Here is a 15,542-nt window from a genome sequence, read left to right as displayed (position 1 = left end):
TCCCAGTCACACCAGTAGTGTATTTATTGGAGTAGCTCACATGCAGGAACCAAAGTAGAGATGATTTCTGGAGCAAGTTAAACAACGGCAGATTAATACAGTTGTATTGTCCTTAACGGCAACACTTGCTACGTGAATACAGCAACGTTTTAGTGTTGGGTTTGTCTTTTGTTTCCCTTTGCAATCTCTTGGAACAGTTTTTCCCCTCCCCTATCCCATTCCCAAACAAAAATATCCAGTATCTTCAGTAAATAAATATCCACTTTTATCTGGAAAGCCTACAGCTGTAATATACAGAGCAGCTATGACACAGGTTACATCTGGAGGGGTAACAACAGCTCATGATACCATGGACAGGATGAGGAGCTTGTACTCATAAAAACACAAGAGCAGGGTGGGCAGTTGGCTGTAGGGTTTGCCATGGGCTAAAGAGAACCAGCACCACTGATGGAGCAGCAACCTGCTACCAGTGCATGGAGGGATGCGGTGGGATGAGCGGATGGGTACCAGCATCACCTCTGGGTGCTTGGGAAGTGGTGTTCCTACCTCCTCTGCTGTGCTGCTGTCTGGGTGCCCCCATAGCAGCTGCAGGGTGACCTCCAAGGCAGCTCTACCTCCACTCACTGTTTGCCTGCTTCATTATTTCCATCAAAACAACTGTCCTGAGCTGGGTTTTTCCAGGGTGGGCTCCTCAAGGCTTGTGGTTAGTGCTGAGGAGGTAAACAGTGACTGAGCTGGATGCAGATAGCACCAGCACTGCAGTCCCACAACTCACCCCATGAACAAGACTGGTGGGATTGCTGCTGTTTGCTCTCCCAGTCTGCATGTCCTGTCCTCATAGGGGAAAGCAGTGAATACAGAGGAGCAGGAACAGGCTCTGTTGGCTGGGGCCCACCTCCATCACCGCTTGCTTATGGGGCCCATCACCCCCGCCTCGGGTCTGGATCTGTTCTTCCACCACTGGAGGGAAACATCTCGCCACCGCAGGCAGCTCTGCCGAGTCCTCCATTTAAAAGTGGGAACAACCATTTGTATCCCATGCAAGAGAAGGCAAACGAATGGAAACCCCCATTAAAACCCTTCTGCAGCCTGGAGGTGTGGAAATGGCAGAGCTGACTCCATCAGCGTGCTTCAGACATGGAGGTTGGGATCATCCGAAGGGGAAAGGTATGTTGGAGGCTACCAGAGGGTCCCAGTTAAGGACCAGTCTCTGCATTGATGCTGTTCCCTTTAAGAGACACCGAGCTACGTTGTTATGAGCAGTTCTCCTATGAGCCTTACCTACACGCTAAACACCCTAAACATCTGTACAGCACAGGGTTATCTATTACACCTGCCAAGGAGGCAGCTGAAATCTACACATAACAATTAAAAACCCGCCCCAAAGGATGCATTTAAATAGGAACCATTGATTTCTTACATCTCAGCACATGAAGGGTTAACGGAAGAGGTTAAAAAACACCCTGGAAAAAGAATATATATTGACAAAAATAAATACATGGAGCTAGAAGAAAAGAGGATTAGAACTTACAAAGGACCCTGATAATAATTTAGTGTCATTGAGCATCAAGCTGTGATTCCTAACGTGCCTAGAAAGCGCAGGGATGTTCTCGCTTATGGGAAGTGGATCAGGCTGTGGCTCCATCCCTCTTCTCATAAGCATCGGAGCCACACGAGTCCCCTGCCCACTCGCACAGAGGAAGTGCTTGGAGCGAAAGCAAAAGGAAGAAGGAATCAGGAGCTTGGTCTCTGAAGTGAAAACCCCCTTCCCTTTTCCTCACATGGTTTCCAGCGCTCAGGTTATCCATAGACCACAAGAGGATGGGGAAGAAGGGAGATCCTGATACAGGACATTAGGGAAGCTCTATTAAGGTTTGGGCTCAGCTATCCATCCTGCTGCACACTCCAGCCCCTTCCAGCCCTGGGTGCCAGGTCTGGTGGATCCAGGCTCCAAATGTACCAGACCCATAAGGGCATCACCAAAAGGACCTTCAGCCATTGCCCCAAGGCTGAGCACACAGCTCCCATGGAAAGCATCTCCTGAGGGCTGCCCCACTTCCAGCAAAGCCACTGCTTGTCCCACCACCCCCTGCAAATGGGGCCCTGTTTCCCTATGGATAATGCAGGGCGTCAGTGGGGACCAACACACGCTCCCCATGTCCCCTCAGCCCCTCTTCTTAGTTCACCTCTTTTCCACCCCAATGGGAGGGAGCAGCCCCTGACAGCTCCAAAAGGGACCAGATTCCCTCTAAACCAAGAACCTCAAGTCCCAGTTCAGGTTCAGTGTGACAGCAAGCATTAACAGCCAGCATTAACAGCACACACCTCCCCATCCCTTTCTGCTTAGGGGTGGGGGCAGCAGGGCCAGCAAATCCGCAGCTGTGGGGCTCTGCAGGGGGCTCGGTGACATCCTTGCCACTCAGCATCATCTGACAATGTCCCCAAGCTTGAGCAATGCGATTATCTCCTCCAGCTTGGCAGGGAAGCTGGATTAACATGCTTAGAATCACCTGATGTGGCCATTTACAGGGTCAATGTGTTTCAAGGATTTAGAAGGGAAAATACGCACTTAAAACGCCCACAGAGCTTTCTGTGCCGACAGGAACGGCACCAAGTCATCCTGTGCTGGTAACAGAGCTCAGGCAATCAGCAGACACAGCCTGAAATCAGATCAGAAGCTTGTGGCCACATCTGACGTGTCACAGCAAGGCAGGAGCTGGCAGCCAGTGTCTGAGCATTGGGCTCAGCTTGTGTTACACAGCGAGGGCAGCTCCATGGCAGCGCATAGGTGACAGCCAGGCAGACAGTCCTGGTGCTTCCCATTAGCCATGGAGATGAAGCAGAGAGAAACATGGAAGGGAGAGGGCCAGCAAGGGGGGAGAAGAGGCAGCTTGGTCCCTAAGCTGTCTCCATCCTCATGCCGATTTTCCCCCCATCCACTTGCAAGCCATGCTACGTTCTGCACAAGCAGCTATGGAGCAGTGGGGAGGTGCCAGGTTAGGGCTGGGGGTGGCTGGAAGAGGATGCAGGCAGGGCAGGAGGGAGGAGAGACAAGCAGGGACAGCAGGGAGCGACACCTGACCTGGGACAACCTGGGAATCCTGCACCAAACACTTCCCACCAAAGGTTAATGTGACCTCTCAAAGATCATCAGTGCTGCAGCCAGGCCCTTGGGTAAGAGGTTTTCTGTGTCACAGCCCACCAGGGCATGCTGTACCCTGGAGAATGGGAGCTGAAATAACTATGCTCTGATAAAAGCTTCTCTCACGTTCACCTCAGCTCTCTATAGCACAACTTGGTGCAGAACAGCTTCCGAGAGAGCCCAGCACACATCAGCATCCCAGGACATGCTGAGCCCGGACACAGCAGCTGGTTGCCCACAGTGTCCTGAGGAAGAGGAGGCTGGAGCTCTGCTGCCTGCACAAGTGTTCATCTGATAAAGTGCCTCTCCCTGCCATGCCGTGCTCAGCTGTCCCTTTGATCCTGCCATCCTGCACCACTGGCTTCCTACCAAGGAACATGCTGGGGGACACAGTGATGGCTGGAGCTGCTTGCTCCAGCTCTGCCTGTCACACACAGGCTGGAATCCCTTCTGGCAGCGCTGGGAAGAGCTGCACTCTCAGCCATGCCTCTGGCAAAGCAAGGGAATAATAAGGTTGTTTGCACAAGGAGGAAGGAGACTGCAGCCCCACAGGAGCTGGGAGTTACTAAAGGAGCAGAGGTATCAAAAGACATTCCAATACAAGCAGCACGGCCACAACCATCCAACACCTTCTCAGGCCCAAACCTAGAAGGAGATGAGGAGTTTCACCTCCAGCACAGGCAGGCACAGGCAATCCCTCCATGGTAACCATCTCCCTCAAGCTTCTATGAGGTTTGTCTCTTTGTCTCGTACCTACCACCAAGACCCAGCATGTCTATCCTAGCAGGCATGGCAGGGAATCCAGGAACCTCTCTCAGTTCACACCCAGTCCATGAACACGTCTCCTCCATCTGCAGAGATGTTATTTACAGCAGCTGAGACAGTCCTACAGTCACTGAAGGAGCAATCTAAGGTAAGGAAAAACCCAACCTGGCTATTCCAAAAGGAAAACACAGTAGGGAAAAGCGCTCCTGTGAGAATGCTCTCCCAAAGAGCAAACTGCTTCATGCACTGACCTTCCAGCATCCCTTTAGCTGGGTTTCTCATCCTCACCCACTGCCAGAGCTCCTGGGCATGGCCAACAGACTGCTTTTAAATTAGAGCAAGCCCAGATAAAACACAAGGGGGGGGGTGGCAAAAATACACCCTGTGAGATTGAGAATCCGAAGCACCATACAAAGTGGAGGAGAGCGACCACCATATGGTACCAAGGGATGTGTGAGTGGGAGAGTAAAGGATTTTCACTTGTGAAGCACATGTTGAAAGGGGGAACAGTTGTTCCTTGCTGTCGGATCCGACACGAAAGCCAATCCATTACCATTTCATCTAAAAATAAAGACACTCTCCTCCTGAACATTCCAGCTCAGTCAATGACAAGCTGATCGACAGAGCAGCCGACTTGGCAGGACCTGCCTACAGAAGAGGATGATCCCTCTCCATAAATTGAAGGGCAAGGCTGCTCTCTCCCCTCTGGGCTTTTGTTTCAACGCAGTGTGACGTACTCATGCATTCTAAAGGGGTTTTCAGCATCAAGAGCTGGTTTTGTGCAGCTGGGATAGGAAGGAGGGGATTAAGCGAGTGCTGGAGAACCGTGGTCTGGCAGGAATAGTGTTGGACTTAAATAGAAAGAGTCAGCTCGTGGGGGGGGGTTGTTTGGGGAGGAGAAGGAAGGGAGGGAAAGAGAAGCCATCTATGAAATCAGGAGGAAGGAGGTCGTTGTTATCGTGGGAGGACAGTGGCCGCACGGAGCCATTGGCCTGCAGAGCACAGGGGTGGGAGGGAGGGTGGCAGAGAGCGATCTTCACAGTGCAAAGAGGGCATCCTCGGAGCGCTCCTGCTTTTTCCTGCTGGCAGGGTTTGTTGGAGGGGTTTCCTGGGGAGGGGAGGGCAGGTTGGGAACCATCTCTGCTGCTTTGGCTCGTTCTTCTAGGAACTTGTCAAACTCTGCAAGGCAAAACAGGAGAGAGAGAAGGGAAAACAGGTAAGAACCAGACAGAGGGAAGCAGGGACCCAAATCCCAACGCCTGGCATTGGCAGGGACACGTTCTTGTACAGCCTGACTTCCTCAGGAAAGGGTTCAGTGTCCTCTGAGACACCCCAGCGCAGGCAGCAGAGGAATCAATCCCATGCTATGCTGTCGGCTCCGACAGAAGCTGGAGAACATCATTCCAAAGGGCTGAGCAGCTTGGGGACGCGTTCCTGCTGGCACACACACGCAGTGCGCAGCCAAGGGAGATGGCAGGAGAGCACTTACAGCCAGGAGGGCTCCTTACACCATTTCATTTGCTCTGCAATGCTTTCCTCCCACCTTTCTGAGTGCAGAAGCATTTGCTGGGGAACATCAGGCTGGGAGAAGTCAGCATCTCAGCAGGGATCAGAGCAGACAACTCAGGCTGCGTACATAACCCACAGCCACGGGCACCTCTGCTTACCTTCACTGGTCACTCCTTCTTCTGGCTCGTTTCCTTTCTGCAATGGGAACAAAAAGGGGTGTGAGCACACAGGCTGCACCTTCACTGTTATCCAATACACACATCCAATGCAACTGGACAGCTTCCACCACTTGTTTCCACATGGTAACCTGGGGAAATCACACGTCTCCCACACTGGGAGGCCAATGGTGACATTTGCCTGTGCTGGAGAGCAAGAGGATGAGCACTAGAGATGCTACTGAAGATTGCTGGTGGATAGCTAACCTTCCCTGTTGGGCCAGTGCTGTTTCCACTTCAGACAGTAAGGTCTGGTCAAGAAGTGAGCTGTGTGAGTGACACAAACCGTGTACAAGATGACATCTCCGTCACAGAGTCAGGACTGTGGTTTGCACTGTCTCTTCAAATCAAATGCACTTTTAGCTGCTAAAGGACACATGTCACAGAATGGTTTGAGGCCAGCGCTGCTCCTGCAGGAGCTCAGTTTAGCTTTCACACAAGATCCAGCAGCTTTCCTGGTGCCCAAGCTGTACAAAGACAAGCCTAGGGTGGGCTGGATGAAGGATGCTGTCCATGAGCATGGGATGCCAGGGGGTCAGTGCATTTCTCCCAGCTGGGTGCATTTCACCAGTGCTTCAATAAGGAAATTAAGAGTCCAAGGATGTGGCATCCCTGTCAATCCATCGGGATGTTAAAGATGGATGAAAATACTCCTTGAAAACCTGCTTTTAAAGAGAAGTCTTTCTCCATACCCTGCTTTAACAAGGGTTTTTAATACCTTCAGCAGCACAGCCACCTACAATCAACTGGCTTTCTATTACAGAGGTTTCTAGAGGAACATGCAGCAGCCACTGCTCCACATGCAGAGGTACTGCTTGTCCCAGTGTACCCCCAAAAGGGTAAGGAAGTCAGTAATAATTAGACAACCTAATATGTAACTTCCTCAGCTGAAACGAACCATGAACAAAAACAGGATTGGGGACACACAGAGTGAAACCCAAAACTCCAGTCCAAACTTTGTCTGCTTTGCTCTTTGAGCAAGAGTTCCAGGGGGATGCTACCTCCAGATCTCTCCATGAGATCTCTCCATGAGATCTTTGCTCTTGCTAAATCCATTTAAATGGCAAAGAGTGCATTATTTAAGCAGAGGGGATGTGCTACATTGCCTGGGTTTCTTTAACAAAATGAGGCCAGTTTGTGATTCAATTTGAAAATGACTTCCTGGACCCAGGCCTGAACAAACTACCTGCAGCTGAACACCAGGGACATTCAACCAGTGCCAAGCTCAAAACACTGAAACCCAGAGTCTGCTGAAGCACTTGAGGAGGCTTTGGAGAGCAGGAGGCTCTTTCTTCCTCTCAGTACAGGCAGCTCCTCTGGGCTGACGTGCTGGAGCATGCCTGCAGCTCTGCTGCCAGAGCCAGGGAGCGGAGCCTGAACTCCCAGTGAGGAGCTGAGCAATAGCAAGGGGCTGGGGGAGACCTTAAGGAGTTACATAGGGATGGTATCTGAAGGTGGAAGAATGGAAGGAGATGATCTAGGGGAGACTGAGCTGAGCTCTTAGGCAGAAGCTCTTCCCTGTGAGGGTGCTGAGGTGCTGGCACAGGGTGCCCAGAGAAGCTGTGGCTGCCCCATCCCTGGCAGTGCTCAAGGCCAGGTTGGACACAGGGGCTTGGAGCAGCTGCTCCAGTGGAAGGGGTCCATAGCAGGGGTTAGAACTGGATGGTCTTTAAGGTCCTTTACAACCCAAACCATTCTGGGACCCTGTGATCCTTAGGGACATGGTGAGCACAAGGAAACAGTTCAAGTTCACTAAAGCCATGTTTAAAGGAAGTCTCAAACGTGACCCAGCACCCGTCTCCAAAAAGCACTTGGTTAATTTGAGTCAGATGCTTACATTAACAAAGAGACCAAAATAAACGTGTGCTAGCTGTCCCACTGCTTAAACCACTGCGTGTGGGACAGCAAAACAAACTCCAGAATGAGGGAAAAGCTACTTTTAGTTCTGTGCTTGGTTTGTTTAATAATCACCAGACAATAATCAGCCAGGAGAAACTGAAAGTTATAAACACTGAAGTGATGCTAAAGATTTATCAAAGTCTGTTATGAACCATGTCACTGCTGCTTGCCAATGTAACAGAGACATCTGGATCTGAAAGGAGGCTAAGCCCTGATCCAGCATCTCTTAGAATCAGGCCTCCATATAAGCAGGTACTTACCATCCAAGCTTAAACATGTGCTTTAAGTCATGGAGAACAGAGGTAAACTTCAGCACATGTTTAAATGCTTTTCTGTACATGGACCAGAAACACATCATTTCTGGTGTGTGTGATGTTAACAGGGAGAAGTGAAAAGGAAACAACTCAGAAATGAACAAAACATTTTGATTGAAGACAACCCTATCTCCTCCTGCTTGGCTATTCCTGTCCATGGGAAATAAGCTGTATGATTTGGAAGTTTCACTGCCTCCTATGAAGAGAAGTACCAGCAATGCATTGACAGTTATGTGTACAAGTGCCCATGTGAAAAAGGAAAATATAAAGAGTCTCACCAAGTCGGTACTGAGCCACTCCTCAATGTCATCCATGACAGAGGACTGTGCAACAGGGATCTAGGGAGTGCAGCGAGAGAACAGCAAGGCAGGCAAAAACCAAAACACATCCACAATCATGGCCACAGAGCGATGGAAAACGCCAGAAATCAGATTCAAAACCAAGAACAAAACAAAAACAAAGGTGTAAGATGGGCTGGAAGGAAAAAAAAACACAAAAAAGGGAAAAAAAGGCAACAAAATATAAATGGCATTTTAAATAAAGAAACACTCAGGGAAGGAAATGATGAACAACAAGGCTAAATAAAACAACCCAAGAGAAGATTATGGGGAACGACGTGACTTGATGCCAGCGTGACTTCTCGACCACGTATTAAAACCATCAGGATGGGCTGATGGTTCTAATCTTGGTGGTGGAAAGCTTTTAAGGGTAGAATACTGGATCTCAGTTAGGTTTTGAAAGGTTAAATTTGCACCTTTTTGTTTTGGACGATGGGTGTTAGGCACAGTGAAGGGTTAGCAAAATGAGGGGCTCAGAGTGTTCAGCAGCACTCCTATGAGGACAGTCTGGCTCTCTCTGCAGGTGGAGGCAGTCACAGCTCAGGGTACACAGTCCTGTTTCCTTCCAGTTCCTCCTCCCTCCATATCACTGAACACACTGGATTAAAGCAAAACTGTCCCAGCTCCATATTCTCTATATTCTATGACCTTCTCCCAGCAGATCCAACCTGTGCCAGTGTAAAGTGTGGAGTCTCAAAGGTGAAGGTGAGGAGGAGGAGGATGGGGCAGCAGCTCATGGCGTGCGTACAGAAGGAATGCACAGCACAGCACCCTCGACTCATTGTCAGGCTGCTATAGATGGTGTAATGAAAAGGCATGGAAGGTTTGCATCTCCTCCTGTGACAAACCACTCACAGTTCACTGTGTGACGATGACAGCAGCATGCTGAGCGCTGAAGTTATCTCACAAAGTGCTACAGGCAACAGGGTCAGCAGAGGGAAATTACTGCCTATGAGGTGTAGAGTTTCCTGACTTAGCTGCACTGCTCCAACACAACTGAGGGCTGCAGGAGTAAACAGGAAAACTGCACAATAGATCCCGTGAGGACAACCTGAAAAACACTTGGAAAGCCAAGTCAGACACAGGTTCCAGGGCAGAGCACAGCAGTTGTGCTGGAGCACCTTCCACTAAACCAAGCCCCATCCTACCTGGCCTTTTTCTCCTAACCAAGTGGCCCTTTGTACTAAGGAGACTGGTTAAGCCCCTGCTTGAGGTGAGGTCTGTGAAGGTGGATTAGCTGTGTCTAAGGAGGGGAAATCCAGGGCTCAGTTCAAAGCATCTCCCACTGAGAGGCACTGGGATGATGGCTTGGCTCTGACTGCAGGCTGCTGGACAAAGTGCACGGGACAGATCCAAGAAGGGTGAGAGGTGCAAGTTGTCATTTTGCTGTCAGCTAATACATGAAGATCCCCAAAGAGAAAAGAATTTCCTGCATTTTCCTTTGGAATGGGCCAGATGAAGGATTAATTGCTCCTTTTTAACTTGCAGTGGAGAGCTGAATCATGCACATACTGCAAGGTGGCCATTAACAAGAGGCGGGCTCTGCAGACATCTGCCAACACATTCCTTCCCAAAGACAAGTTGCATCTTGTAGGACTGGTTTGTTGGTTTAACAGCTTTGGAGAAGACAGCTTTAGAAATACAAAGCAATGGAATTATTCAGCCTACAGCAACCTAAAAACTCCAGCAGAAGTTTCCCTGCTGTCTCTCTCCTGCATTGCTTAACGCTGAACACAATAAGGGATGCTTTGGGAGGTGCAGCCTTCAGAGCTGCTATGAAAGGTAGTTGAAGGTTTCTTTAAGGATGGGATAATGTGTATGGAAGGGAGGAAGAAAATAGCAGGGTTTTTTTGCTTTTCTATGAATAAAATAAGAGCAGCTGTTCTATAAAGTACATTATGCAATCTCTGTGTTGGAAGGAACACAGTTCAAATCTCAGTTATCCCCAAAACAGGACAGATGACTGAGCAAGGAATGGACTCTTGAGTTACAGGAGTCCTGGAAGAGCAGCTCGGCAGTACAGGAGTCTGTGCTGCTGTGTTCTGTAAGGCTTGAAGACAGAAAGGAATTCCACTTTCAGACAGACCTATCTTATATAACAAACACAAACCTCACAAGTGCAAGAACACTTCTCACACAGGTCATATATAAGCCACAGAGAGAACTGCAGGATAAACATTTGAGCACGTCAGCCTTTTGCTATTCAGAACTGACCTTTTAAAAAGCTTCCCCTACCTTCCAGCACGCCACACAAGTGCCAAGGGTTTGTATCTATTGCTCCTTCCCTCCTCAAACACAATTTATTGTGGCAGTCGGAGCCCCAGTTCCCCCATAAACCATGGGTTCAACGTCTCAGGTTTAATTTGCTCCAGAAGAAAGAAGGGGGGAACTCTCCAGAGTAAGTGGAAGTTTTAACATGCTTTAAGATTGCACCATTTCTATTCCAGTTGAAAGTGGCCACACGCAGACGTTTGGCTTTTGCCAGTTTCTTGTGGCTTTGGCAGGTTTCCCCTTTGCAGAAGCCCTCAACTGGAAAGTGTGGAGGGGAGTTTTGTTCAAACTAATCCCCTACAGCACAACAGGAGCAATGGCAAATAATCAATGAGCTGGTTTACACGTTAAAAAGAAACAACAGTTGCTGGGAACAAACAGCAGTGGCAGCCACAGACTGCATGGAAATGGCTCCAGAGTGGGATAGCCTCTTGTTAATACTTTGATTATGCAAACATGCACGGTCTAGTGAAGCTCTGAGTCTTGGCAAGACAGTTCCCTCGACAGTCATTGTTGGCTGCAAGAGCTGCTTTTATACCAATATTGTGATTTCTTTGAGTCTACACTCAAAGTCAATGGAAGTTTTGGGTCCTTTGCGGAACTGGCTCGAATGAAACGTTGGGCTCAATGTTCAAGTTCCTTTTCTATTTCGTCTTTGGAAAATCCTACTAATGGGATCATCTCAACAATCCCGAAAGGGAAATGGAAAAGGAAGGCTGGGAGAACAAAAGGAAGCACTCAATCCCACAAAACCCATAGGAACCTGGAATTCGAGGTTTCATTTCGGTCTAAGATCGTGTTGGTGTTCTCACTAGCAGTCAAAAGCCAGAGAGTATTGCCAATAGATTTCCTCAGAAGTCATATAATCCAATATTCTACCCTTAAAAAGACAGTGTAAGGTTATTACCATCACATTTTATTTCTATTAAAGATGATCCCACTGGAAAAGAAGCAGGTATGAAATGACAATTCAGGTTTCTAGGTGAGCTCATTAATGTTCTTCAAATGTTTAACAAGGTTCATGCTAATTGTTGCTAGACTACTGTCTTGTAGTAGCTTAGTTAATTCCACTTCCTTCTAGGTGTTTAACAAAGCTGACACCAACACTAGGTTAGTTGCTATTCACTCCCCCCCCGTTAGTTAGCAATAGTAAAGAGAGCTCTGTCATTCCTATAGCAGCAGAATGAGCACTAAGATGCCTACTAGCAGTCTACTCCAGCTTACTACTAGTCTTACCACCTATTTAAAGCTGTTGTAATCTTGAAATAGCTGCCTGGCCTCAATATTAGAACATGTTTGACTTTATAGGTAAGGGTTTAATTAGCTACTTGATTACTTGGAACTGTGTTTGCACACTGCATAGACAGGGAAAGCAAGAGCTCAGGTGCGGTTCGCTCCCCAGCACAGCCTGTTGTGCCCGTACAACAACCAGCCCATCTGGATCTGATGGCATGTCCAGGCAGTGAAAGCCTTCGTTCATGTGGGTGTCCCTGTAAAGTGGCTCCATAAAATGCCATGGCTGGACGGGGAATGAAACCTATGTGGTCTTCAGACCAAGGGAACGAGCCTGCTTGCCTTCAAAAGGGAGAGGGGTCTTACCACACTGAAGAAATGAGATCTTCCTGTGCTTATTTCTCTATCTGTCCACAGCCCAAGCACTTTAGCCTCCAAGATGATGCATTTCAACAGTCTCATGTTAACCAAGGCATTTCCACATCCTAGATCCTATCTCTCTACTGAAGGCCCATAGTGGCATCCCACTTTGTCACCGACCAACAACATCTCAACAAAGGTTTCATTTACTCTTTACCCACATATCTTTATCTCTTCTCCAGCTGCTGGTGGTCGAGATGCAATGCTGAAGGCTGTTCCTATCACTTCCTGTGACCTCTGGTTCAGTTTTATTCTTCCCAAATAACACCTGCCCTGATGTGGTGGCTTAAGCAACACCTGCTTCTCACTTTCATTACAAACACCTATCTGGCATGTGAGCGGGTGACAGATGATTCCAACAATTACATCTCAATTGCTGCCCAAACTCATGAGAAGGAACTGGAATTACCTGCACTAAAATGTGGTGGCCTTACGCTGCGCCTATGAGCTGCTGATACAAACCCCTGTATGACACCTCCCTTGCAGAAACCCAGACCTTACACTGCAAACAGACCCATCACTGGAACAGCTCAGGTGCCATCCCTAAATCACATTTGAATCACACACTTTTCTATAGCTATCACTTTGTCTGCATTAGCTGGAATGGATAAAGGTGTGGTTTGTGTCTCCGTGGTCCTGGCAACCCTTTGTTAGCAGAACTGAGCTGTATGTGAAGCTGAAACAGAAGCAACACTGCCAAGAGAGTATGCAAAGCCCTGAGTGAGCCTTCCTCTACAAAGGTGTGCTGGTAGAACTGGGATGCACAGAAACGGAGTGAGAAGAACTCAACCCTAAGCTAAAACATCACAGTTTGGGATATAAAACATATCACGAGGGATGCTCTGGCATGGGGAGGATGCCTTTTCAGTGGTCACAGTGTTGTACAGGCACAGCTAATGGCAATGTCAGCTCACCCCTCTGACACTTGTCCAAGTACAACAAGCTACCAAGGAAATGTGCACATCAAATCCATACCTGGGATGCTAATTATTCCACTGGTATTGCAAATGCTACAAAGTCACATTAATAAATATGGTTAAGAACTACAGCCAGTTAAGAGGACAACAGAGTTAATCATTAGTTTTGGTTTAGGCATTTCTCTCTCACATTTAGCATACAAACAAGGTGACAGGTTTGTAAGAGCAGCGACTGGCTGGACAGTCAGATCCCTTTCCCTCCCCAAATCCATATGGCTCCATGAATGCTGCAGTATCCTTTTTCCAGGCTGAATAACCACAAGCCAATGAAGGAATATTGTCTTTGTTTTCTTAATAAAGCAGTGGTAAGAGTGGTGGGAGCAGCAGGGGGGCCGATTTCATGCTTCCCCGCTCTTGTAAACAGTGGAAAGGCAAAGAAGAGGAACTAACTAAATCACTGGGTTATTCATTATGGATGAACATCTCACAGCAGCACAGCACATTCAAGGCTGCAACAGAGCTACTGAGCAGCAAGAGCCTCTGTCAACTACAGTCAACACTATGAGAGGCACAGCAAAGGCTGCACGCTTCATAGCTCTTCACTCTGGTGTTGAGCTGGGGGCTCTGACAAGCACCAAATGGAAATGCTGGCTCCCAAGGCCAGGTACCTACAGTTTGGGTTCACCCACGTGTGCTTGCAGGCACAGCACCGCTTTTGGGTGCTTGCACGGGCAGGTAGATACAACCGGATGGATGCACGCGTCCAATGGCATGCAAACACCTGAGGAATTCCTCACCCGCCCAATAGGAATCACCTGTATTAGCCCTAAATCTAAAGGAATAAATACAAAGTGTTTCACAGATTATTTGATATTGGATTTTCTCAGCCTTAAAGCTCTCTGGGATGTTTCTCTTCATAAGCACTGGGCAGCCTGGTCTGGGATAACCAAGGCTCTCCCTGGAGTGAGGCATCCCTGCCCCATAGGCCTCCTGACACCCAGCCCCACAGGCTGCACTGCAAGTGCACCCTAGCCCAAAGGGAATTCTATACTGTGCCTTTTACTGAGCTCAGCCCCAGCCAGGACTGCTTCAGAGGGAGTTTGTACAGTCACATCATTGGTACTAATCTCAAACAACGCTTCAAATGATGGATTATGGCATCCAAAAACACAAAACTGCCCTTAGATCTTGGCTTTAAGGCATAGCTGAGGCTGGTTTTTACCTCCCCCTGACTTCTGCACTTAAAGCAGGCTTTTGAACTGCTCTCTGTGAGCCTGTTGATGAAGGACAACTTCAAACAAGGTCAACATGTGCACAGATTCCGTGATGTTCAGAAGCCTGATTTTCTCAGAGCACTGGCATCAGTAGACATGGGAATTAAATCCTTCAAGCCAGAAACACTCTTGTACCTTTTGGAGTCTGAATCCCAATGCCAGTGGGGTGCAAGAAGGCAATGTGGGGAGCAGCTCTCCCATTCCTTTCATACAGAACTATGCCTGCATTATTCATTCCATTAGGTATGACCCTACAACTTCCATATGTTTATTCCAGACCACATACTTCAGCACTACCAGAAAAGGCTGCTTTAAGGACACATAGGATGTGTCCTCTTTATGGACAAGATCCAGGAGACTTGTGTTTATCCCTCGAAAAGTGGATACTGCATCAAGAAATCAAGACAGTATAAGGAACCAAATGGATCCCCAGGCTTCTTCCAAAGGCAATGTGGGATCCTACAGATGATTCAGTTGGTTACAGGCCTGCATAAACCAGGAATTGGTGCAAATCTTTCCCTTTGCCCCAGGAAATGATGTAGGTAGGAAATAAACTCCTTGTACTGTCTGATTTCAAGCGGTTCAGTAGGGCAGGACAGGAGGTGAATGGAGGATGGTTATTCTAGGTGAAGGGACTGGGGTGGGCAATAGGAATCGCTTCACTGGTGAAGTCCTCACCATTCCTTGTGTAATTAGCCACTTGTCTATGGGCTCCATGTCTGAGTTCCCACCTTTACCTCTCCTCTGTGTTGAGAACAGAAAGGTCCATAAAGAAAGAAACCACAGCAACAACCCATGATAAAGTAACAGAACAGCAAGTTAAAAACTTCACATACACGTAACCCACAGACAGAGATGCATCCCCCTCTGCTCCCTGTCAGCTCTGTGAAGGGCCAGGCCTCCCCCTCACCTCTGCACTTCCTACAGACAGTTCATGGTATTTGAGCACTTCCTCCCCACTGATATTAAAACCCAATGTCACTGACTAGTAGTGAGGCTGATGTTTGTCATCTTAGAAGGAAGATGCAGGCTACCCAACCTACTAAAATCAGACTGACTGGAAACACCCGTATTACACACTGTGCAGTCCCCTGTTTATGAAGCTGAGAGCTGCAGCACACCCTAGTTACCTGCTTGATCTCAGCCCCAACCTCAAAGTGTGACAGCTCTACTGATGGTGCTGAGCAGGAGGGTAAGTAAAGCAGTTTGCTGCAGTGCTCTGGCAACCTTTCAAAGTGCCCCTCT

General features: G+C 48.3%; 1 protein-coding gene across 3 annotated transcripts in view; it reads right to left on the bottom strand.

Annotated features, from left to right (window-relative positions):
* The window catches only part of TOM1L2 (target of myb1 like 2 membrane trafficking protein), a 56,405-nt gene continuing 40,863 nt past the window's right edge, over positions 1 to 15,542 (bottom strand). The window contains exons 13-15 of one of the 3 annotated variants that reach the window (XM_005142346.3): positions 8,123 to 8,182; positions 5,575 to 5,611; positions 1 to 5,086 (exon numbers count right to left, since the gene is read on the bottom strand). In XM_005142346.3, the coding sequence (XP_005142403.1) occupies positions 4,944 to 5,086; positions 5,575 to 5,611; positions 8,123 to 8,182 (240 nt within the window). In that variant the 3' untranslated portion in view covers positions 1 to 4,943. The remainder of the gene's footprint in view (positions 5,087 to 5,574; positions 5,612 to 8,122; positions 8,183 to 15,542) is intronic. The other 2 variants (XM_034065209.1, XM_034065210.1) reach the window with 2 other exon arrangements.

Source organism: Melopsittacus undulatus, chromosome 8 (genome assembly GCF_012275295.1).
Source record: "Melopsittacus undulatus isolate bMelUnd1 chromosome 8, bMelUnd1.mat.Z, whole genome shotgun sequence".
NCBI classification, from domain to species: Eukaryota; Metazoa; Chordata; class Aves; order Psittaciformes; family Psittaculidae; genus Melopsittacus; species Melopsittacus undulatus.
Note: the sequence above shows the minus strand (reverse complement) of the source record. Positions and strands in the feature narration are given on the sequence as shown.